The sequence below is a fragment of the Thunnus albacares genome, chromosome 1 (assembly GCF_914725855.1).
Source record: "Thunnus albacares chromosome 1, fThuAlb1.1, whole genome shotgun sequence".
Lineage (NCBI taxonomy): Eukaryota > Metazoa > Chordata > Actinopteri > Scombriformes > Scombridae > Thunnus > Thunnus albacares.
Window position 1 is genome coordinate 21,755,259 of NC_058106.1, and position 25,465 is coordinate 21,780,723.

Consider the following 25,465-nt stretch of genomic DNA (forward strand, 5'->3'; position numbering starts at 1 on the left):
TTACAGACTTAGTCATCATATCCACATAACTTATGATTGTTTATGAGAAATCTCATTGTGTAAATATTTTGTGTAAGCACCATTAGTCATCCCTACAATATTGGCACAATATCAATATTGAGGAATTTGGTCAAAACTATTGTTATTTGATTTTGTCCATATCGTCCTGTCCTACAGTCTACCACCGCCCGTCCTCACCACCTTCTACAGAGGCACTGTGGAGAGCGTCCTGGTCGGCTGCATCACTGCACAGTTTGGGAATCGCAAAGCATCGGAACGCAAGACCATGCAACACATAATGAGGACAGGGGTCTCTCTCCTCTCCATCCAGGACATCTTTTCAGAGGCGCTGTGCATGCAGAGCCTCTTCCATCGTGAAGGACTCCTCCCATCCCTCACACAATCTGTTTGCCCCTCTCAGAGAGTTTCACAGCATCAGAACCAGCTCTGCAATGTTCTGCAACAGCTTCTTCCCCCAAGCTTTCAGACTTCTAAACACCCTGCTGCCATCCACCACATAAGCACCTCATCCCTACACCACACCGCCCCTTCCCCTCCCCACACCACATTACACACACAACTCACCTGGACAACACCTCTCTCCTCCTGCAATGGACACCTCATGAGTACCTTGCACCGACACTTTATACCAGACCATCATCTACACTGAGCCTCCTATTTGTACTGTATATCATTACCACTAAGGTCACTGGTTAGGCATTATTTATATTATTGATATCTTATCGTTTTTATGATTCAATCATACTGCATTATTCATATTCATGTAATGGCTACACTGCTCATAGTGTTGACTGCTGAAAACTCCTACACAGTGAGATAATCTCATTGTTGTTCTGCTTCTCTATCTATTTCACCCTGTCAATCATGTTTACGCTGTTCACTACGTTCACATACGGGTGTGCACACCGCATTTTCATCGCAAGCAGTCACACCATGCCACAGACCCACCTTCGTAGTTCTGGTTTTTGTTTTGTAATTGTACTTTTTTTCCTGTGTGGTATGATGTTTCATGACTATATTGTATTTTTGTGTTAGCACCCTCGGCCGTGAGGAACAACATTTCATTCCCGTATACTCTGTATGTGGATGAATGACAAATAAACAAACTTGAACTTGAACTTAATGTGTTTCAGGCTCTCGTGCAGATGCTGACACTATAAATGTTTACGCGCCCACTATCGCCACCCTCAGGGGCAGATTGGTGCATGTGTGTGTGTGTGGGGGGGGGGGGGGGTGGGGGGGGTGGGGGGGGGGGGGCCCTGATGGCCCACTCAAACAACCCACAGATATCCACATACACAGCACTGCTTTTCAGCTGGAAGGGAAAAAGTAAACTGGTCTAACCGGTGTGAATGCAGCTGCTGAGGGCTTCAGTTTGGAAAAACAAAAAAACACGACTTGGCTCTAGGAAACAAAACATAAGTGTAAAAGCTGAAGGACATAATCTATGTTCAGAGATTCAAAACTTAACATATAATCAGGAAGCATGTGTGACGGCTGACAGGTAATAGATGAATGACACTGGAGGAGATGAACGTCACCACACACACACACACACACATACACACACACACATACACATACACATACACACACATACACATACACACACGCATGGACGGGAACAGCCAGGTAACTGTACAAACTCACAACAACAGAGCGGAAAAACTTAAAACAAGAACGTCACATAAGAAAAGAGTTATTAAATATCTGTTATTACCTTTTGAGTACAAGGATCTGGGAGAATTCAGGTCGAGGTCCCCGCTGAAAAGGGAGATAAAGTCAGAGGGCATCGCAATCCCTCAACGTGAGGAAACCGGACAGCGTGACGTCGCTGAGTGATATTTTAAATTAGTTTGTCTCCCGAGTGTCAGAAAACCTTCAAACTTTCACACAACTGTACTTTGTGACTTGATCCTGTCGCTTGAGCTGGTTAACTGTCGCTGCTGTCACTCGGCTGACTGCTGAATCTCTCTGGTCCGCCTACGACGCATGTTTGTTGTCAGCAGACGACTCGAGCTGCTCACACCGGGAGCCACGCCCACACTCATGACGCAATACGTAAAAAACTACGCACGGGTAATTTATGTTAATGAGTATTATGAAGTTGTTGCTGGATGAGTCCCTTGACTGATAAAGTGTTTATTTTTTAATCAATTGTTTATTTGATTGATATTTTTTAATATTTATTATATAAACTGCATAAACCAATTCTCTCTTTTGTTTGCTTATGTGTTATACTTTTACTATTATGATTATCATTACAACAATGTTATATGTATTTATCTGTATTTAACTTTGTAGTACTATGTTCTCATACCTGTGTATATAACATACCTTTACCTGTGCAAAATCCAGTACAGTTAATTATATTTTTGTAAACTCAGTCCAGCACCTTTCTGTACATTATACAACTTATACTTACATACACTAATATATTATTATTGTATTACTAATTCATTATTGTGGCACTATCACTGAACGATGTACATTCAATAAATAACAGAATTATGTATTTGGTCCTAGATTTTAGGTCACACATATAGTATTTTAAATGCAAAAGGTTAAAGCCTCATGTAGACATTTAGATGTCTCTTGACTTGAAAAATCCCTATATCCATACTTACTTGATTAATTTCATGCTTTGTTGAGTTGGGCCCACAACACCTCGACTAGACTCAACAAGGCTTTTGTATTCCAGTGTCCTGGAATCAGCTCTTAGCAAATACACCCACTATGCTCTGCTGACATTTGTTGTCATTTGACCTTTAAACACCGTCATCAATATCTCTGTTTCAGAAAATGTACTTTCATATAACAGACATTCACACAACATCTGCACTGTACAAAGTTGAAGTGTCAGTTAATCGAATTCAACTATATTTGGGTGGCAACAGAAGTCTCAGTGGCACCTTGCCAGAGCAGACTATACCTGGTGATAATTTAAAAATATCGATGACGATATTGGTCATTTGAAATGCCTGGCTTTGATACATAAGACCTTTAATTAAATGTACGCATCCAGCCAAAAAGGCAGTTAAGGGCACCTATCTACATATCTATTGCGTACTGATGTTTATGGCTAGCAGATGTCCAGATCATATTGCATATTACTACATATTTTGACTATACACTTAAAAGGATATCTTGTTGAATCTGACAACACCCTTAAATGGTGGCACCATATGCGTAAAGAGGGTTTTTTTTGTCATGTTTTACGGAGCTTTGTGCTCATTTTCTCAAAAGCAACTCAGTGTTCCTTCGGTGTTATTATTTAAGTCATAATTGAATAAATTGTCAAGTTGATGTTTTACTTTATGATATACTTTTTAGATAACTCAATTTACTTGTTTCATAATCAGTAACTGTAATATCACTCAGTGATAATGAGTGATAATGTGCTACTTTCATTTACTTACTTATGAGAAACATAATGAAATGACTGTAACATCATATGACATGACATATTCATGTGAATTTGATACTATCTAGCAATAGAGATTGTCTGACAATGAATTTAAGCTGACAGACTTTGCTTTAACTGCATAGCCATTGTATCCTTTATAATACAGAGCACTAATGTAAAAAAATGACATATAAAGCTAATTTTTTTATTGCAGAATCAAAACGGTTTTTCATCAAATATCTCAGCTATATCTCAGAGTCAGATTGATGCATAATACAACTGAATAATTAATATTATATTGTTCATTGCTTAGTCACAGACACACAAATGTATTTATTTAACAAAATATGCAGCAGACTTAATACAGTGCCTCAGTGCATAACATATGGATTATCCGCAGTTCCTACTTTCTCTGATTGATTCACCTTCTCCTACAATAGTGACAGCTCTGCAGCAGTAGCCAGAAATGCTAATAATTTATAGACTTGCAAGGGCTAATATGCAGTTACAAAGCAACAGCATGGTGGCATGAATAAATTAAGCAAGCCATGACAAGCAACAACTGAAGCAAAGCATACTGTAGGTCTTATAATATCTTTCTTTTGTTTGACTGTAGTGGAATATATCAACCCTTGTGATGTCCTGAAGAAATTGTTGAGAGTCCATTATTTGAAGCAGATGAAATATCTGGCCTCTCAGTTAGGCTGTCGCCACCTTGTTTCTTACATTTGAGTCCAAACAAACTGCAGAGTTTCATCAGCATCAGGTCCACAATTTCATCCTCTTCTGACGGCTGTAGAACAGTAAGTAATACAGTATGTATAACTCAAAGAGTATCATATATGCTTCTATAATGAACGGCAAAATCTTGCACATGTACTCTGTGTATTTGTACAATAAATTTCCAGATAGTGGTCACAGTTGACTGCAATGACAAGCAGACACTGACATCAGCAACATTCAAACATTTCAGACTCTGCATGGGTGAGTTACCTTGTGATGTATCTGCTCTTGACTGAATGCCACCAGGATGACAGAGATGAAGAGGTTCAGCACCACAAAGGTCATGAACACAATGCAGGAGCCAATGAGGAAGGCACCCAGCACTGGACTGTAATTCAGAACCTGAGGGATCAAAAGGAAGAAATACGCTGAACAACAGCTGTCATAATCTGCTGTGCTGTACAATTAAAACAGTCATACACTGACCTCTTCGTAGTTAAAGATACCCAGCTGCAGGCTGATCATGGTCTGAGCAGCATCAAGCAGAGTCCGATAGGAGTACAGCTTCCACCCATACATCAGGTTAGACTGTAAAATAGAATTAAAACATCTGAAAGTTAATCTCTGTATTAATAACCACATTTGAATGGGTTTCCCCCCTAGAGTGTTGATAAAATAGGAAGAAAAGCAGAGACTCCAGCAGCACTTTGATGTTAAGTGTGGGAAACTGCTCACAGCAATGGAGTAGGCCAGGAACATGATGGTCATGACCACCAGGAAGCCTGAGATATCAGTCCAGGCTCGCTGCAGTGTTGCTGTGATCATGTGCAGCTTGGGGTTGAGTCTCAGCAGGTGCCACAGTTTGACTGTAGCAAGCAGCACCAGGAAGGCAATCAGATACCCCAGAACTGCATCAGCTTTGGCTGTCTCATGGAAACTAGCATATCTGGAGAGAGAGCATAAGAGAACAGACCATTGTTTCAACAAACGATTGAAAAAATGTATTTGCACAATACAGCGTTTCTGCTTACAGCAACACACAAAAAAGCATGTTTTGTTTTCCAAGAATATACAATCAAATCAATATTCTACATTTCACAATGTCACTGATACTAATCTGCATAATACTGACAATTGAAGATCAAGGAAACATGTTCTTGAGAACTTTCATCTAACTTCAAGTACTTTCTGATCATTCTTATTAGTAGCTGGAGATAGAAGCAGATTTTGGTGAAATAATTTTTTACTTTGTTGACATAAATATTCCTTTCAAGGTAGATTATGGTGTAGTCACTTAAAATGACAGTATTCTCTTTGAGGTTGACAGAGTCTGATGTAGCCTTATGTTAGTGATTGTTTATCAGAACAGAATCACAAAAGCATACATCAGTATTGTAACTCACAGGTGTTTGTTGTTCTGGTAGAAATCCATGTCCCGCTTCCCCAGTAAAGTCCTCTTGATGAAGACAGACAGCGCGCTCCAGCTGAGAATGATGATCGCCAGCTCGAGCAGGTTCCACTTACTCTTGAAATAAGTCCATCTCTGCTTCTTCATCAACTTTCCCTGTCAGGACGTGAGTGCAGCCTTGTCTAGTTTATCGGATTCGTCTTGATGAGAAACTTTATTATTACTGATAATGGAAGTACTTTAAAAGTATAATAAATATATACCTGAACAAACATGTAATATATAATGAAGAGGAAGTAGATGGCTTCAGAGGCCATGACAAAGATGTGAAGGCCACCAGTTGACTGGTAAAGACGCACACTTTGAAGTTCACTGTGAAACTGGAAAGCTCCTAAATGAAACACAACATCATGTTTAACAACTGAGGTTTCCCTGAAGGTCTCATAACTGAACATGTACTACCTACCTATGGCTGTGGTCTCCAGCATGAGCGTGACAATACAGAAGAGGTTGACGTTGGCGTTGTACACAGTGAACTCGACAAAGATCGCTTGTGTGTACATGTCGAGCCAGGTGTTTTCATAAAGGTATTGAAGGGATCTATATAGACATGCAACGCATAGTTAAATTTTATGGTTAGAAATGTAATACGTTCCAACATGCTTCAAGACTGCCAGTTCTTTCCTAACACCACTGATTAAGACATTAAAGCAAATAATGACACAATTATAAAATCCAAACAGGCAACAATCCAAAAAACTGAACAAGCAACATGAGTTTTGCTTTAGAACTAATTTACACCGAATTATGCTATTATGTTATCTGCCTCACATCTTAAGATATCTAACAATTATTTCTATTATTGGTTAACCCATTTTAAATAAACCAATTACTTGTTTACTGTATACAATGTTGGGAAAAAAGGCCACATTTCCATTTCAACATCCTAGAGACCAAGGTGACTCCTTCAGTTGCTCAAACTGTCTGAACAGTTCAGCAGCACACAACAAACCTAAAGGGATTCAGTTTTTATTGATAAAAAATAGAGAAAAGCTGAAATTATTTACAAGTGAGAAGCTGGAACCTATAAATGTTTGGTAATTTTATTAGATGAACTACTTAAAACAATTAGTTGATTGCTGTTGACTAATTTTCTGTCATTGGAGAAATTAATTAGTGGGATAATCGTTCCATTACTTTCTATCATTCCAAGTTAATTTCAGGGGTTTCTTCAAATATTAAAAACTACCTGCTGGAGTTTTGTAAATCCGGCCCCAGATCCACCACAAACCCTCCTCCTCTGTAGAGCATCACATTGCCCCAGATGGGGTAGGCCCTCAGTGTACCCTGGGACTGATATGTCCACGGGCCGTGAAGACTCTGTGAGGTGTTATCCGCCACAGAGGGGCTCCAGCCTGGATCATAGGAGCCTGTGTCCTCCAACTCCCACGAGTACGCAGCGTGACAGTCCTGCACAGACTGCTGCATGGAGGGAGCAATGTCGCAAGAGTTTTTCTGCACCCTCACCTGGCGAAGACGTGCGTTACCCACTAACTTTGAGTTTCCATCAGTGATGAATCCTGTGACATTTGAATGGAAGATTAGTCCACCTTATTTTGTGTCTGTGAAACCACTTTTTGCAGATAAAACAGTTTTATTTGTCACAGTTAGTCAAAAAAACTCCATCCTCCATCCTTTTTACACATTTTGCAGCTTAATTTGAGGCACTGACAAGTGATTCAAGTACAATGGTATTTTAAGGACAAAAATATTTGAAGATCAATAGAGTACATTTTTATAGATAGTCCAACATTTAAATTTGAAATACACAGAAATCCTGTAAACACTCCTACTTTTAGCTTTGGATTTCAATTTATTGTTGGTTGTAATTTACTATCAATGCAGCAAACTTAAGGCAAAAATGAACAATAAGCTGCTTTTAGCTACTTATTTATGTATCAAGTGAACTCTTAAATAAAAATAAAAAGTGCAATCATTTACTATACATGTTTTTTCCATATTGTTATGTTTGGACAAAAATTTGCAAGGATTTGTGCCGTTACGACAGTTATTAACATAACAGACATGTTTACCTGGGTAATCTCCAAACAGGTTGCTCAGCAGAGTTGTGTTTGCCCAGTTGAACACATCTTGAATACTCATACTGTCTGAAATCCCTTTGCTGAAGCTCTGCCGAATGTGCTGGGTCAGGAAGTAAGCGTTTGGGTCCCGCTGGCCATACGCCACCAGGAGCAACATCCACATGAATCCCATATAGGCTGCATCACAAACACATATCTTACTTTGGCATCTTACAGTGTATTGTGCTGCCTCATATGCTGTTATGTATCAAAGCCTGTTTCCTACTCAGAATCTCCCTGATGAGGATGAAGACTTTCTGCTCTTTAATCATGTTGTTCCTCATCCTCTCTATGTCAGTTGGGGGTGGTGGCTGATAGAAACTGCATGTGCTGTCTCTTCTTGCTCCTCGCACTGTATCAATATCATCTGAGAAGGAATTTTGTACTCATGTATTAGTTGTTGTTGTTTTTTTCCATACAAAACAATGCAATACAAATGTAAAGCATTAAAATGTACCTGAGTTTTTGAGACTTTCATCTATCTGAGGCTCTCCATACTCCTCCTGGTCAACTTTCTTCAGAACAAGGGCAAAGAAAGCAGCAAAACCAAGAACCTGTGACAGAAAATTTTCAGACCTCAATACCAAAGAAGCCCATAATGATCAATGTATTATAAATATGTTAATAAGTATGTACTGTAGTACTGGGAAGTACATCTGTGGGGTTGTCATTGGCTGTCAGCTGAACTTTAATCATCAGTCTTTGGCAATATCATCCAATCGCAAACAAAGAATCCCCCATTTGAAGCAGGATTATATCAATATATCATTAATATATCTATCAGTAAAAAAAATTATTTGACATTGGTTGGAAACTCTCTGTACTCCAGTTAAATGGCAGTTAATTAATAGCTTTCCTAACACATAACATTTGCTATTTAATACCTGACCATGCACTGTAATGTCCTCACCTTCAGAGGTTGAGTGATAAACAGGCTCTCAAAGAAGGAGACCACCATGGAGATGAGCCAGCTTATAGAACGGTCTTTCCCGTACGTCAGCCCATACATCATGGTGAAGTATCCTGACACACCGCTGGTTGCAATCACCAGTATCCAGCCAACAAAGACAAACCACCATGGCAGCCCTCCCTGACAGCACTTCTTGGTAGTGTCCCTATTGATGCTCTCCTCTGGACTGGGGCTGCGATCGAGCGGGTCTCCTTCCAGGCTGGATGAAGGGAGGTGGTACTCCAGCAGACTCCTCATTCCCTGAACCTGCTGCATGGCTCGGTCATAGTTGTCTGGGTTTGGAAAACGTGAAGGTCCAAGCAAACCCAGCTCTTTCTCAACATGACGCAGCTGCCTATACAGATACCTGCTGTTGGTGCTCTTCTTCTGAACCCTGTCTGAAGTCCTCTCGGGGCTGCCCCACACACTGTTTTCTGTCCAAGTTAAGATATTAAATCCATTATACCAATACGTCATCAAAGACATCAACAGTTCAATGAAAAGTTGCTGTTTGGAGTCATTTGATACATATAATTATAAATGCATGGCACAAATGTTTACTGTACAAATTCAGAATCATTTCTTATTCCATCAACATTATTTATCTTCCCATGTGTGGATTTATTTTACCATCAGCGAAACGTATTGCACCTTCAGCAGGATTTTCTTCAAGAGTGTGGTATGGCCTAATTTCGACCAGTTTGCCAGACTTCACCCAAACTGGCAAGACAGCCTTAGATACCAGCAACTGAACTGCAGTATCTGCTGTGATACATGATTAGTGAATCATGAGTCTGGGGAGTTTAGTTGATGCCTCTGTAATTTGTATGTAGATTATATATAATCCTAGCTTTAATTCGATATTGAGGAAATTATTTTGATCCATCCTTAACTTGTATATTTGCAAATTAAAAGTAAAATGAATCATGCCACATCATATGAAGAAAAGCTAACTGAAGGAAATTAAATTCAGCTAAAGGAAAAATCAATTCTGAAGATGCAATAAGTGATAAAATATATATGTGAAATAAATTGTTTTCACATTTATACATATTTTTCTCAATTTGTAGGCATTCAATATCTATATTGTCTGTGTATTAATTGGCTTTTATACTAATACTTTACTACTAATTGGCTTTTTATCCCTAAAGGCATTTCTCCATAAGTCTGTTTTTCCATATGAAACAGGCAATATATTGAGACCACAGGATATCAAAGGCATGGTGCAGTCTACCTTGTAGATTGACTGCACCTAAACTGAGGATCATAGAGCGTTCCCTTTTGGAGGCATCATTGTAGAAGTCTCCGGCCACTCGGTTCTGCTGCCTGATGATGTCTTCCACCAGAGACAGCAGCGTGTTGATATCAGCCTGCTGACCAGGCCTCAGCTCCAGATGAGGAAGTGGACTCTTCATGGCCTTTGACAGTGACTGGGCAATTCTCTTTATGTCCTAATGTAAAAACCACATGAGGTGTTTCAGACATGCAGAACAAAGGAGTTATTACTCACAGTTTATAATATAGATTCATATTTCATCACCTTGATCACAGTGTCTGGTGTGATGTCCTTTTGCTCTTTCTGAGGGGAAGAAGTCTGTGAGGGAGAGACTCGGCCAGTCTTTCCCTGCTTAGACGCGTCTGCTTTGGCGGCTTTTTCTCGAGGACGAGTGTTTCTGAAGATACTCACAATGAGGAGATTGATGGGAAACATGATGATTGAACTTTGAAATCCAATCATAACCTGTTGCCACGTGAACTCGATATGACCTGCAAAGTACAGTGAGTTTGTGAGTAAAAGCATTCAGTATTGGTATTTTTGTTTCAGTTTCAGAATGCAAAACTCTGTGCAGTGATTTTCTCTTTCATCCTGCTGCACTACTGTCACTGTAATAGTTTTGATGTCTGTGTTGGTCTTTGTCAATGACATGTCCAGTGTACAAACTGCCAAAAACTGTGAATAATCAGATTTCTTAAGTGCATTTAAGAGAGAGTGTGTGTGTAGGGGGGATTAAAGTAGGATCTTGGGACACTAATTTGAAAGTATTTTAGAGTAAAATTATTGGAATTTTCAATCGTAATGACCTCTTCTAGATTGTAATATCCTGAAAGCTTTGCATGATTATTATTTTGTGTCATACCCAGGTCCATGGTCTGCTCAGAGGGGTCTGTGGGGATTCCCCAAAACATGATGCTAGTCAGCATGGTGCAGAGCAGCAGGGAAAAACAGCAGGACACTCGCTGCACACGGGTGAAAGTGCTGCAGGGAGGTCGACTAATGACAGAGAACCAGATGTGGCCGTCACGGAAATCCTTGGCTGTCTTCATGAAGAACAGATTACTAGAAAGTATTGAATAATAATCAAGATGGATTCAAGGTCATTATAGAGCAAGAATGATACAGAATTACATCTGATTTCTTTATAACGTATTTTTAACAAACTTTTGGCTCGTCTTACCTAAATCTCTTCAAATCCTCCTCTGTGGCTATTGGGAAAACCTTGTCGAGAGAGCACTCTCCCACATCTACAGCCAGCCAGGAGTTACACAGAAAGTGCCATTTCTGACCACTCTCCAGATCCTGCACCATCACTTTGTTGACATACCTGCAGGCAACATTAATAATGTGTGTATTTGTGTTTTTAGTAACAGTACAAACTCAAGCTGAACTTTAATTTAATCATCTTATGCCGTCTATGCTGTACCATGCAGGGTGTGCTCCAGAGTTGTCGTGCCACAACCTGATGCTCTGTAGCTCTCCAAGGGAAAAGTGTGTGGTGAGCAGAAACATGTCCACCCCTCCCCTCTCAAACACAGGCTTCTCAGAGTCTGTCAGGTGGTGCGGCTCACTTTCTCCTTCTGTGCCTAGCAGAGTTATCGTCACCTAAAACATAACAGGTGAAGTCAATTTTATTTGTATAGCTCAATATCATAAATCACAAATTTGCCTCAGGGAGCTTTACAGTCTGTACAGCAATACAACATCCTCTATCTAAACTTTAATGGGGGGAAAAATGGGTCAGTCAAGATGGACATACTGACCTGAGAGGAGGTGGATGCACCATGCCGATGCCCTGTGCTAATATTCAGCATATAGCGATACTCAGCCAAAGGGTCATTATCTTCAAGCACTGTTATCTTAACCTATAAGTAAATGTGAACACACAACATTAAGAGGAAATTCATACACCAAAAACTCCCTAAATTCTATACAATTATCAAACGTAAGCTACTTTAAATTAAGAGTTTAAAGGGGTTTAAAATATCTTCATTATATGCTTTATATTTGAATGCTGTGATTGTATTTTGTTGTATTACAGAGCTGGCATTTCACATGTGAACTTCATGTGCAGTTATATAAAGTATCTCAGTATGTTTCTTTAAGTAATGAACTAATGCACAGGTTTTAAGTACTGGTACCCTACATGAGTATACCTCATTTTTACTGCTCAAGAACTAAGCACAGCTGTTAGCAGAGAAGTCGATTCCCAACACAACAATAAAGCAACATAAACAAATGAGGGTCTCAAACCAATTAACCCTTTTCCACAATAAGTACTTTTACATTTAATACTTGCATGTGTTAGTCTGTAAATACTTTTATCCTCTCACTTTGATAACGTTTAAAATGCAGTCCCTTTAATGGGGTATTATTATGCTGTGGTATTGATAATTTTGCTTAAGGGAATGAATTGAAAACTTTCTACGATTTTAAACTACACGTGTAAGCAGAAAAGTCTAAATTAGACCCTATGTGGTCTGGCATAGATTCAAAATTAACCATACATTAATGTGAAAGTCTTTTTTGAGATTTACCTTAGCTGAGTCCAGGATGTCTTTCCTGCGTGCCCACACAACCACCAGGAGATAAGCAGCAAAGATGGCCCCCACAAAACACACCACCACAGGATTGTTAGTAAAGGTGGCAAAAAGTTCAGCCGTGCGTGACACATCCACTAAGTTTGGCATGACAAAGAAAGAGCTCCCAAAGAAGGTTAAGTGGTTACAGAGACACTGAGTGACCAAAGGTGTAGTGAGTGGACCGACCTAGAGAAAAAGGAAAACCAGCAGCGGATCACACTCTACAGCTCACTTTTCAAGGATGTATTGATGCAAAAACTTTGTTGATTTTGCACTCACCCTGCACCCATCTTCACTCCAGGAAGACTCTGTTTCATTCCAGTATTTGCATTGGGCAGCGATGGTAATGACGTTGACAGTGGCGTTGATGGATTTGACGCCTGGCTCTACAACGGGCTTCATAACAAGGAAGTGCACTCCAACATCTGCTGTTCTATCTTTGGGACCAAGGACCCAGGTATATTTTTCCTCTGTGTTAAAATGACACCATGTTTATACACACATGCAGGCTTTAGACCTCTACCAAAACTTAATATGATATCAATGAATATGTGGTCCAGTTGTTTGATCAATGACACTTTGTAAGTTGGCAGGTTGTAGCTACACACTGACTGCTAATGGGATGAAACTTCAATTTTGTGAACAGTTAAATGTCTCTGTCTAGTCTGGAAACCAAATTGTTGGTTCTACTTTCTACTTCATGTGTTTATTCTTCTTGTAAGAAAACTTTGTTGCATTTGTGGCAAGCACATTCAATATAATGTAATGTCAGACAAAATTTCACCCAAAATAGAGACAAATCTTTTAGGAAAATGCATCAATCATGGACAATCAATGCATCCCAAAGGTTTATCTATAACACTTGTGATGATGATGATGATGATGGTAATGTCAATAGCTGTAAGATATAGACCTGTGCCTGAAGAGCCAGGAATTGTTTCATGACAGGACAACCAGCAGACAGCATTGTCATTATGTTCTTTGAGGACTTAAAAGATGGCGCTGAAATATGGCGACATGGTGCCGCTAAACTCTGTTTTAAATACAAGCAGTTTAAAATAAATATGTTCCCTGAGGCTATTCGACCCCTTGAATAGTAAACCTTTGGCACTTTAAAATACATTTTGTTGTCTTTGTAATGATTTATGGTATTTAGCCTGTATTTGATATGTTTAAGTTTTTTAACCTCTGAATCGCAAATCTCCCACACTTTAAGGTGTAAGATTTTTAGCTTATCTTTTATATTTATGACGCTTTGTGTATTTTAAACTGTTATTATGTATATTATTTTATTAGTAGTATGTTGTGTTAATCTCACCAAGGGAAATTCTAAACAATGTTTGTTGTATGGCAATAAAGTTAACTCAACTCAACTCATAAAGTGTGACTTTGAGCCACATCATATAAACTATAAAAGTAAATCTGGTGTTTTTACTGATACCTTCTTTCACATTCTCAAGAGGGATCTGAGTCGTGGCTACAAAATTCTCATCACTTGGATAATCTTTGTATCCCAGGAATAGCTTGAAGGAAATGTCTTCAGAGGGCTCCATTTTCAGCACCAGTGTTACGTCAGGTGAGGGAACGTCAATTATTAATGTGCTGAAATTGGCCAGATCCAAGACAGTACTGTTCTCCTGCCCAACGTCAAGCCTTGGAAGGAGAATCTGAAAACCCCCAGTGATACAAAAACACATTATTCTGAACAATCTACAGATTTAATCCAATATAAACTAACTCTAAATAAAGTATCTCAAAAACTGATATTACCTCTATCTCCTCGGGCAGGTTCTCAACAGGGATGACTGTGCCATTCGCTCTGGTGAGAGAGAGAGATCCTACAGTTCCTGTGATGTTTTCCTCTGTCCAAGAATATGGATTCTTCTCAAAACTCATCATCTGTGAGAAGTTAGGTATAGGCTGATATATTAATAAACAATAAAGACTGCACAACAGTGACTCAATTTGAACTGATTCAGCTTTCAACAATGTACAGCACCAGTCAAAAGGTTGGACCCACCTACTCATTCAAGGGTTTTTCCCTTATTTTTACATTTTGTTTCTTTATAACACACATGGAATCATGTAGTAAATAAACAGTCTTGAAGGAGTTCCCACATATGCTGAGCACTTGTTGGCTGGTTTTCTTTCACTCTGCGGTCCAACTCATGCCAAACCATCTCAGTCGGGTTTAGGTTGGGTGATTATGGAGGTCAGGTCATCTGTTCAGCACTCCATCACTCTGCTTATTGATCAAACAGCCCTTACACAGCCTGGAGGTGTGTTTTGGGTCATTGTCCTGTTGAAAAACAAATGATGGTCCTGCTAAGGGCAAACCAGATGGACGTGTCGCTGCAGAATGTTGTGGTAGCCATGCTGGTTAAGTGTGCCTTGAAATCTGAATAAATCACCAACAGTGTCACCAGCCAAGCATCACACCTCCTCCTCCATGCTTCACAGTGGGAACGACACATGCAGATACCACCCACTCACCCATTCTCTGTGCCTCACAAGGACACGGCAGTTGGAACAAAAAAACTCAAAATTTGACTCATCAGACCAAAGTACAGATTTCCACTGGTCTAATGTCCACCCCACTCCAAACAATTCTCTTCTTCTTATTGGTCTCCCTCAGCAGTTTCTTTGTAGCAATTCAACCATGAAGGCCTGATTCATGCAGTCTCTTCCAAACAGTTGATGTTGAGATGTGTCCACTACTTGAACTCTTGGAAGCAGTGATGTGGGCTCTGATCTGAGGTGCTGTTAATTGGCGATTTCTGAAGCTGGTAACTAATGAATTTATCCTCTGCAGCAGGGGTAACTCTTGGTCTTCTTTTCCAGGGGTGGTCCTCATGAGAGCCAGTTTCATCATAGCGTTTGATGGTTTTTGTTCGTTTCTCTTTACTTAGTTGAGCGGTTCTTGCCATAATATGGATTTCTACAGTAGTTGAATCAGACTATTTGCTGTATACCAACGCTACCTCACCACAACACAACTGAAGAGAACAACAAGAACAACAAGAAATTCCACCAATTAAGTTTTGACAAGACACACCTGTTAATTGAAAAACATGAGACATAAGATATTGCCAATAGTGTGCAAAGCTGTCATCAGTGGCTACTTTGAGGAATCTAAAATATTAAAGATATTTTTGTTTGTTTTGCACTTTTTAGTTTACTACATGATTCCATATGTGTTATTTCATAGTCTTGATGTCTTCAGCATCATTCTAAAATGTAGAAAATAGTAAAAATAAAGAAAAACCCTTGAATGAGAAGGCATGTGCAAACTTGATACTGTATGTACATTTTTGTGGATAAATGGCTCTGTCTATCTCTTTTCGTTAAATAGTTTGGTCAGATGTTAGATTTTTATAAAGTTCAGGGAAACAATGTTTCTCTCCTCTTTAATCTATCTAGCATTTTCAAAGTGACGTGTACTTCCCTAAAAGAGCACAAACAATAAAGGTAATGAGGCCTACTTGTAACCAATTGGTCAGGATGACGACCACAATATTTATAAGGGATAAAATAGTTTTGCCGTTTACTTTTTGTGTTACTGTTGGATGTGGGTACCAAGGATGCAGAGATGTCAAGCAAATCTGTATACTGGCCAGTTCAAAGCAGAGCAATACAACACTTAAACAGGCCAGCGACATTCTGTCGAATGACTGCATCTTTAAATTCAAATGTGTATTGTTTCTATTTCCTTCCTATGCGCTCACACTTACTCTCACATCCACCAGCTCCCCTGGAAAGAGGACGTCAGCAGGCAGAGTAGGAAAGGAAAACCTGGATGAGCTGGTCTTCTGGACATTTATATCCTGCATCCACATGGTTTCTGAGGAAACTCTGCAGAAAGCAGAATCAGAGTCATCTTGTAATTTCAGGACACCCTAATAAATTATCAACTACATGTTCCCAGTGTCAGCCATTCCTTACCTGTTGACATACACACTGATCTGACCAGAATCAATGATGGCAGGGTCTCCATTCAGTTTCTTATTATTCAGCAAAGCACTCTGAACATTGTTTATCCCGGTAAGAAGAAAATCTGAGACTTTTTTCTGAGGAAAACATATATCTTGTTGAGTAAGGAGCATAGAGAACTGATGGAGAAAAAAAAACATTTAGCAGTGGTAGTTTTGCTCTCACATTTGATGAAACATTTAATATGTTACTGGCTGCTTCAACTATTGGTGTAGCTGCTTGCGCAACTTCTCCATCATCTCCACCATCCTGATTGACACTGATAGTGTTGAGGGAGGAGCTGAGGTCTACCAACAATGAACCCGCTTCTTCCTGGAGACGAAATACAGCAACAGGAAAGAACAAAAGTTGATCAGTGTCTAAGAAGCTGACAGACATATTTCAAATATTCAAGTTGTTTTTGTAAAAAAACAAAACACTTTTGAGATTGTTTTATTTGAGAAAAGCAGTTAAAGATTTGTAAAAACGTACAAACAGCATGCAGGTTGCTGCTTGGTGATGTCAAATGCAAAAACAAACTGTCCTACATCTGAAGATAAAGACTCCAGATAATCAAGAAGTCAAGGCACACAACAACTTCATCTTCCCTTCTTCACTAATCCAGACTCCACTGACATGAAATACTGGCTGTAAGAGGTCATTTATAGCATTTCTATACTTAACTGAAGATACAACACTCCTCTAAGATGCATTTTTTACATATTGTCACAATAAAACAGATCTTTTTTTTTTTTTTTTTTTTTTACAAATTTAGCTAATAATAAAAAATAATTCCCCCATGTTTCTACACTGTTACTGAAGATATCGCAGAACTGATCTAATGCACTCTACTTGAGCAGTGGGACTGAGCTCGTCTGAGCGCTGGGTGAGTCCAGCCACAGCTCTGGCTGTCACTTGCACTTCCTGACTTGTGTTGCTGGGGGAGTCCAGCAGAACTGTAGTCATTTTGGTCAACATCTGCTCTCTTAGCTGAAAGAGAAGAAAGTGCTGATTAATATCACTCGGCTCTTCACTCTGAGAAACCAATAAAGCCTCAAAAATATCACAGCAACATATTGACTTGCACAGTTTCAACCTAAACCATATTCTGTTACCTTCGTCCTTGCGTCTTTCTGATCCTCACTGGTCTCTGTGTTTAGCATATCAGAAACTGAAGTGAATATTTGTCCAAGTGCCTCACCAGAGAGCAGACCTTGCTTCTCTAACTGAGTCACAGTATCCTTCACTGCAGACTGAAGAGTCTCCACAGAGGTACTGGAGTTGCTTTTTCGTACCTTAAAGAAGATAAACAACCATTTAAAAATGATTTTTGAATAATTTTAAGACCTTCTGATAAACTGGGCAACTTCTTTCTTCAATTTTGATTTCCCCAGGCCCTATCCTCTCTCTCTTTAAGATACATGATTATTGACAGATGACAAACCTGAGTGGCGACAGTTGTGGTAGCCTTCTCGTTCTCATTTTTTACAGTCACCACAACAGACAAGCTGTAATTGTTGTTCTTATCTCCAAGAGGCAGGAAGACAGATTTCACCTCATTTGCACTGCTGCAGCGCAGATGTTTGCCTTGAAGACAAAGAGATAAATTAGCTACACAGTCGTAATGGATTCTTGATTATTTATCTGCATACAGGTGATGAACGGCAAAAGCAATCAAATTAATCTCTGGCACTTATTTTTTGAGCAAAGAACATTCTTCAAAAGGTAAGTAATCACCAACATATTTTTTTTTTGGTTCATATGAGGAGCTTTATTTTATGTGCAACAATAACTATAATCTACTATGACTCTTATGTAACATCCAGAAATCAACTGGCCTAATAATTAACACATACCATACTCCTGTTTCTCTCTTTGTTTTTCAAAAGCTCCCTGTGTAACAGAGCTTTTTGTTTTCTTAATTGTAAATTGTTAAATAAGGAACAAAAGCGCAATACATTCTCACCAGTGTCTGTTTTGAAGCAATAAAGACAGCCTGTAGAGCAGAAAGGACTTGCTTTGCAGGTGATGTCAAATGCATCGAGCACCGTTCCTGACAGTGGAGAGATGCTACATGAGGCGGCGCTGTGGTCTGCGGGTGTTTCAGTTGTTGCTAGTTCTGTTGGCTCTGGACCCGGTATTGGCAGAGTGTACTTGGCAAAACCTGTCTTGTTCTTTCCTATTATAACAAACATTATAACACACAAAATTATGACACATTTTTAAATCAATTTTGATGAAAGTGCTGGGATTCAAAAGGCTATAAAACCATAGAACGCACCATAAGCAATCACACTGATGTTTTGCAATGTGTCTCTTGAAACTTTCAGAAGGTGGCTATGTACAATAAGTTCAGTGTTGCCATCCTGCTTCTCAATAGGTGGGCTTCTTCCTGCTCTGGCGTAACAGGTTTGGACGTTGCCCTATGAAAATATAATCACATAACACACTGCAACTGTGTACAACAATCATTCAGCACATTAATCTTTTATGTTTTTGTTTAAAAAGCAGTAACATGCAGTTTCAGACTCACTGTCAAAGGATTGGGGTCCTCGATATACCAAACTATGTCTGGGCAAGTTGTTACACAGCTCAGTCTTAGCTTTACGTGGCTGTTCACATTTATTGAACTGCAATTATCACAGCTGCAAGAAAAACAGTAAATATATGATCATAACATATTCAAATAAAAGACACTTCTGTATTGAAGGGCTTCTCAGTCTCGTTCTCGCTCCTGAACCCTTTGAGCCAGTAAATTCTCATGAAACCAAAACTTTGTGAATTGTCATGATATCCTGTGAATTTAGTGCATGTGTTGGGCTCTATAGTCTACAAGATAATAAATATCAACTCTGTTTAATGTAGTTTTAAACAAGTATACTAATCAAATATCGATTAGCTAATTTCAGTGATCCCAAGTGGATATTAACCTTAAACTTAATAGCCACAATACTGTATATGAAAATCATTTTCCTTAGTTAACAGTATTTCTAACACCACTGTCAACAACCTGCAGAAAAGTTGTTTTGACAATAAATGAGTATTTGGTCTGAGTGGTCCCATTTTACCTGATGGTGACATCTGTGAATTCCTTTGGAGCAACAGTGATGCACTTAGAAGCTGAAGCAAGGTCAACCCGTTTCCTAAACCAGCTTGTTTTCCTCACAGTTACAGTGTATTTGATTATCTCAAATGGATTTGGGAGGCAGTCTTTGTCAATAACGTGAGTTTCATCCTTCGTTTTTTCTCCGCATTTGCAATTTCCTTCTGTATGAGTAGAAACAGAAGCAAAACCTCAATATAGCACCAAAACAATAAAGAGAGTCAAGTGCTGCTGTTGTGTAAAGACTAACATCATTAATCATTATATACACAACACAATGCAATCCAGTAGAATATCAACACGATACCACAATCTCATAAACATCATATTCCGGTTTCAAAATCCGACATACTGTAAGCCCTTATCCTTGTTTTGAGAAACTATAATATAGAAATAGTTTACTGTGGCATATAAACAGCTTTGGCAGGTTTCTGTCATGTGTGCAGGTGTTACCACACATTGAATTATGTAGTAGTTAGTCAGTAAAACATAAAATATGGCAATTAATGAGCTACATGCTTAAATTAAAGTGAAAGTCAGACACTGGTAAGAATAAATTGTATTCGCACTCCCATCTTCTGTTACTGGTGATAAGAAGGAGAAACCAAACCCAGCAGAGTGATAAATACAGAAAGAGTCCAGAAAACTGGAAACCAAACTGGGATTATCTTCAGAATATTCAGGAATTTTACATTGAACATAAGAAACTCCTGAATGATCAAACCAGGATAACACTAAAAACAGGATATTAATGTTTATGCAAACATGTCAACAAATACTGAACATTCAAAGTTTTCCCAGTTTTTACGGTTATTGAACTGGATTACCTGTACTCCTCTAATTGTGTTGCAACTGTCACCCTGTAATTTCTAAAATTATGGTTTTACAAGCTAACTAGGCTAATTTAAAGTGCTCAGTGGTCAAGTAATTGTTGTACTTACTACATTTCCATTCAAATGCGAGTCCTTTGCTGGGTAATGAATCATTTCCTGTTACCGTCAGTGTGACATTCTGAGTGTAGTCAACCACAGTTTCTGGAGTAGCATTGATTCTCAAGTCATGAGAGTCATCAACACTCAAATCATCCGTCTGTCAATAAAAACAAAACCATTGTGTTATAACAGCAACAAGCAGATATCAGCACTGCACATATGACTGCATTTGAATTTAGAACAAATTACAGTTACGCAAAAAACTTTCAGTGCACAAGTGATTATTAATTGATACTGATCTTCTACATACTGTGTTTCCGTGTTCTTCTGATGAAAAGTCAGAGTAATTATGACAAGCCTGGAGTATGTTCTCCAAGTCCACATCAACATCAGAGGCTGAGAGGGCATTCATGGCTTGTACTTTCACTCTCAGAAGTCCTTCACCAAAAGAGTTTGAATTTAAAATATATTGAGCACATGTGTTATTTACTAAGAGTGTTTCATTTTCTTTAACTACAGCACAGCTTAAGCTTCAAGTACCTTCAATCGGGCTGGAAAATGTATAAGCTTGTAAGCTTCCGGTGAGCATGTCTCTGATCTCGGAGAGAGTGTCATTGACTCCAGTCAGAGAGAAGAGAAGCTGCACAGGGGCTCCTCGCTCCAGTGACACACTAATAATGAGATCAGCGGAGTCTGGACACTCGCCTTCCTCTGTTTGCACTGAGGCCTGCAGTCCCTCGACAGGCTCCAGCAGACACAGCTCCAGCTTGGTGGACACTGTGTGGGTTGTGACCCTGTTAGAGGCAGTAAGAGTCAGGTTGTAGCAGCCAAGTTCGACCTGCTCCACTGCACTTGCACTCAGTGTAATGTTGTGGGGTGTGATGCCTCTGTCCACTGATGACTTTGCAACCAAACGGTCTTCATGTTGAATTGTGTAAGTAACATTTGTACCTATTAACAGCAAACAAGGGAATTATATTATTCTATATTTTTTGAGAAATTAAATGTATTAAAAGCATTATTTATCAACTGCAGTATTAGATTGACTCACCTGCCTCCACCATAACCTGAATTTGAACAGGCCTGCCATAATACACATTGCATTTAGTGCCACCTGCTGATATGTTCCTGCTATAGCACTTGATGGCACCAAATTCTCCAACAGGCTCCTGAATGGTTATTGCTTTCTGAGCTGTAACATGCCAGTCGCTGGTAGTGCACTCCACTCCAACCATGAAAACACCAGGATGCTTGAATTTGTGTATCACTGTGCTCTCCATCCTGTGAGACAGGTAAGCGAAAAGTTAAATGCATAAATACAGGTTATATTTATAAAATCATCTACATACTGTATGTCCAGAACTTTCTATTTTAAGTATTTCTCACTCCTCTGGGCTGTATGGATCAATAGTGTGGCCATCTCCAGCATTCAGTGTGCATGTGAGGTTTCCTTCAAACGGATGAAGGAGCCACTTCACAGTGATGGTGACATTATCAAAGACGGCTGCCAGTTTAGTCATCAATAAGTGGAGTCCTGAGAGAAAATAAAACAATTGAAATTGAATTCGAAACATAGTCATATACTGATCTCCGCTGTTGATCATCTCATCTACATGAACCTGAACATTACACAAACTAACATTATGCATAGTAGACCGAAGTCCTGTTGGAACAGATAATATGAACATGCAGTTCATGTAAGTTCAACCTTAAACTCGCTCTTATTACACCTGTATGGCAAACTTTTGATTGAGTTGAAAGTTTAGCTTGAGAGGCTATGTACTGTAGCTCTGTTGGCAAATTAGATGAAAGGGCAAAGCTAGAACAATTGGTTGAGTCACAAAAAGAGGAACACAAGACATGCAATACATAGGCTGACGTTGATGACATAAACCACAACTTTGGCTAACTGCAAACAAAATAGCTACTAATAGGTAAACAAGAAGGTAACACAACAATACCTTAAATACATAGTTCCCCGATAAGGCTTAATAAGTAGCGTTAAAGAGAGAAAATTCTCTGTATACTGGAAGTGAAAGGGACAAATTGTACATCTGACCATGTTTGCAGTGGTACTCCACTGACAGGTAACTTCCCAGCACAGGACAGGGTTCACCAAAAGAGCTCAGATCCACTGGAGCCTGGCAAGCCTGCAGTCCACGGCAATGGTCTGGAAATAACACATAAGTCAAGTGTTTGATGATGTTTGTCAGGAATATGATCCAGATTATTTTCAAACCTACTGTTAGCATGGCTAAAAAGCATGAAACTTCAATTTTCATCCTATTACAATAAAATATTGTAATCTCACTGGTGTTTCTATAATGAGAGGGGCTAACAGCTACTTAGGGAGGTATACCAACAATAAGGTGAAATACTAACTATTTGCTTAGTAACTGCATGAACTCCCCCAGCATAACTAATCCCAGACTGTTGTGAATGTGACAGTACATTTACATCAAAGCCCATCTGTTCAGCTCTGAGGAAGGGATTTGCCTAATGTCTTTTCTGGCAGTGTAATCCTTTCGTATGCAGTCACAGGGCAATCATGGTTTTTGTGTTTGACACAAAGCATGAAACACAGACGTAGTTTGTGGTGATTTTTGTATATTTTAGCAGGCCTGTTTGTTAAAGCTGCTTTAACAAAGCCTGGTGTTTCTGTCAATTTTAAATACCAATATGCCTTCATCAAAATGGTTCATCTTTCATACCAATGTGTCGGAAATCGAAGTAAAGTAACTAGATGTATTATACATATTCGCCTGGATTTATACATATCCCACTGTGTTCATAACATAACATGACATAAAACAAGGCTGGTTCTTTACATTTTACAGTCACATTAATGAAAAATATATTTCATAATACCTGTCACAGAATCTACCACATCTATCCAGCTGCACTCCTCCTGGGAAGATGCAGGTGAGGCTGTAAGTTTGGATCGGCAGTAGTGAATTGTTTTCCGACCATAGAAGCTGTCGTCTATCTCTATAACCTGACCAGAACCACACTGTAATGTGGCATTTTGGCCATCACATGCAATAGATTTCCCAGAATCTGAGGAGAACGAAAAAAGGATTATTAAGCGAGAAAACATAATCTACAACATACTGTAGGTTTAACTCTATTCATTGATTCATTAATGAGTGCATACCAAACTGGCAGATGAAGTTGAGCTCCTGGCTACAGTTCTCTGTGGCTTCCCACTGGAAGCCCGACTGTCTCAGGATATGTCCACAGGCTGCTTGTTCATCTGGCATGTTCACCCAGTTATTATAGCTGACATCTGAGCCATCCAGCCATGCAAGGGAACCTTGGAATGATCAGAAAATCACAAGAATTTATTTGCTCAAACATTAATGATCAGCATCACTATAGATGTTGAGAAAGGGTCACTCTATGGATCTTTCATCAGGGTAAGTTAATTGTCAAAGGTGCAATTTAGGGATTTGTCGTAAAACAACAAAGCAATAGAAGGGTCTAGAGGCAGGGTGAACGAATGATAAAGACTCATTCTCTGGAGAAGGAAATAAAAAAAACCATTTGTAAATCAGGCCACTTGACAGCAAGCTTATTGAGAAAGCCAAAGAGAATGAAGCATATCTGTCATCATGCCGGCTGCTTCGTGGAGATATCCCAACGTGCCAGCCTTCTAACAAACGTCAGTAAACAAACACATTCAAGTCTCTACAATGGACATGCAAGCTGCCTACAGAGATAACAGCTAAACGGTAATCTATTCATTCCTGACATTTCACAGTCAATTTCAAGATATATACATTGATCACAGATATCTAAAATGTGTTGTTTATATATGAAGCAAAATACTTAAAATATTTAGCTGTTGAAAATGTTGGGTTTTTTAAAACCCATTTATGAATATTTTTTTGGCCCTTGCAACATAGCTTTTTTCAAGCTGGCCATCAAATACATGTAGAGTTACAAAAAGCCATGCAACATGTAGTCTGGTTTATGTCACATGCCCTCTTACCCTCAGAGTCGAGTGTGAGGTTTGGAGCGGCAGGTGCCAGCCCAAGCCACCAGTCCTTCTCCGTCTCCAGGTGCTTCTGAAGGAACTGCTGCATTTCATCATTCAGGATGAAGGCCAGGTGTCCTCCGCCTCGTTCACACCATCCCTGGGCACTGTGGAAGGATCGCTGAAGACCCACAAACTCATAGCAGGAGCCGTCGAAGCCCTCCTGGTACTCTGGGCAGGAAAGAGCCTCTGGATCATCCTCAGCATAACAAGTCCTGCTGAGGAAGAGAACAATTAAAGTCAGTATAGGGAAAGCAGAGCTGCCCATCTCTGTCTCTGCACCTGCACACTGTTCACTCACTCCGGTAACATCATGTCTTTAAAGGACACTGACGTCAGCAACTCGGACACTGATCAGCTCTTTAGAGTAATTACTGACATTAGGAAGGCCTCCTTGATGGTTGCCTAGCTTTGTGTTGTGCCCATACCTCTTGTGAACAAACAAAGGTCAGACCAGTAGTGAAAAGAAGAAAAGAGCCCACTGTCAACAGCCATTAATTGCTCTTCTACCTCCATAAATGTAGGGCACTACAACCTGCAGAGAGAGATAACCTTCTCATTCAGAGCTGTCACTACCATGAAAATGTCAATTTGAACTTTAAAAGGAGCCAAACCCTTCAACTGTCTCACAGGTTTATTGTTGTTGAGAATGATATAGAGGGTTGAACTGAAAAACATTAAATGTTAAAAGGTCATAACTATTATGACCTAACTTAATATGATTAAATATTTTTGAGTGTTATACTATCATGAATTCCCCTTAACAGGGAGATCTACAGACCTTTCTCACAACAAACATTATGATATATAAGCACAGGTTTAATTAATAAGATGAATAAAGACTGCATTGTATTTCAGTATGCCAATAGACCAGGATTCTGGTACTGTGCATACTGGCTCACTGTAATTACTTACTGAG

General features: G+C 39.3%; 2 protein-coding genes across 6 annotated transcripts in view; both read right to left on the reverse strand.

Moving 5' to 3' along the window:
* Positions 1-2,048, reverse strand: part of nfat5b (nuclear factor of activated T cells 5b) — a 41,612-nt gene extending 39,564 nt beyond the window's left edge. For 3 of the 5 annotated variants that reach the window (XM_044349392.1, XM_044349421.1, XM_044349397.1), the window contains exon 1: positions 1,742-2,048. In XM_044349392.1, coding sequence (XP_044205327.1) covers positions 1,742-1,814 — 73 coding nt within the window. In that variant the 5' untranslated portion in view covers positions 1,815-2,048. The remainder of the gene's footprint in view (positions 1-1,741) is intronic. The other 2 variants (XM_044349412.1, XM_044349405.1) reach the window with 2 other exon arrangements.
* Positions 2,049-3,740: 1,692 nt separating this feature from the next.
* LOC122986409 (polycystic kidney disease protein 1-like 2) lies at positions 3,741-24,858 on the reverse strand. Its single transcript, XM_044357665.1, has 42 exons — positions 24,848-24,858; positions 24,502-24,761; positions 23,665-23,823; positions 23,379-23,567; positions 22,570-22,680; positions 21,897-22,044; positions 21,562-21,791; positions 21,051-21,461; positions 20,821-20,948; positions 20,520-20,667; positions 19,544-19,742; positions 19,009-19,120; positions 18,757-18,898; positions 18,442-18,654; positions 17,920-18,062; positions 17,591-17,770; positions 17,328-17,465; positions 16,662-16,808; positions 16,449-16,573; positions 16,238-16,358; positions 14,277-14,405; positions 13,948-14,173; positions 12,786-12,976; positions 12,462-12,692; positions 11,688-11,789; positions 11,351-11,529; positions 11,105-11,251; positions 10,787-10,986; positions 10,189-10,415; positions 9,883-10,099; positions 8,610-9,082; positions 8,157-8,253; positions 7,926-8,066; positions 7,652-7,837; positions 6,808-7,138; positions 6,025-6,158; positions 5,822-5,949; positions 5,554-5,714; positions 4,886-5,096; positions 4,637-4,738; positions 4,421-4,552; positions 3,741-4,220 (listed from the first exon to the last, which is right to left on the reverse strand). The coding sequence occupies exons 1-42, from the start codon at positions 24,856-24,858 to the stop codon at positions 4,053-4,055; spliced, it is 7,428 nt and encodes a 2,475-aa protein (XP_044213600.1). The 3' UTR covers positions 3,741-4,052.
* Between the last annotated feature and the right edge of the window lie 607 nt (positions 24,859-25,465).

Coding starts and splice junctions, on each gene's coding strand:
- LOC122986409 (XM_044357665.1), bottom strand. Junction 18,063..18,441: donor TTGCTTCAAAACAGACACTG/GTGAGAATGTAT, acceptor TTTGTCTTCAAG/GCAAACATCTGCGCTGCAGC. Junction 4,221..4,420: donor AAGAGCAGATACATCACAAG/GTAACTCACCCA, acceptor ACTGTTCTACAG/CCGTCAGAAGAGGATGAAAT.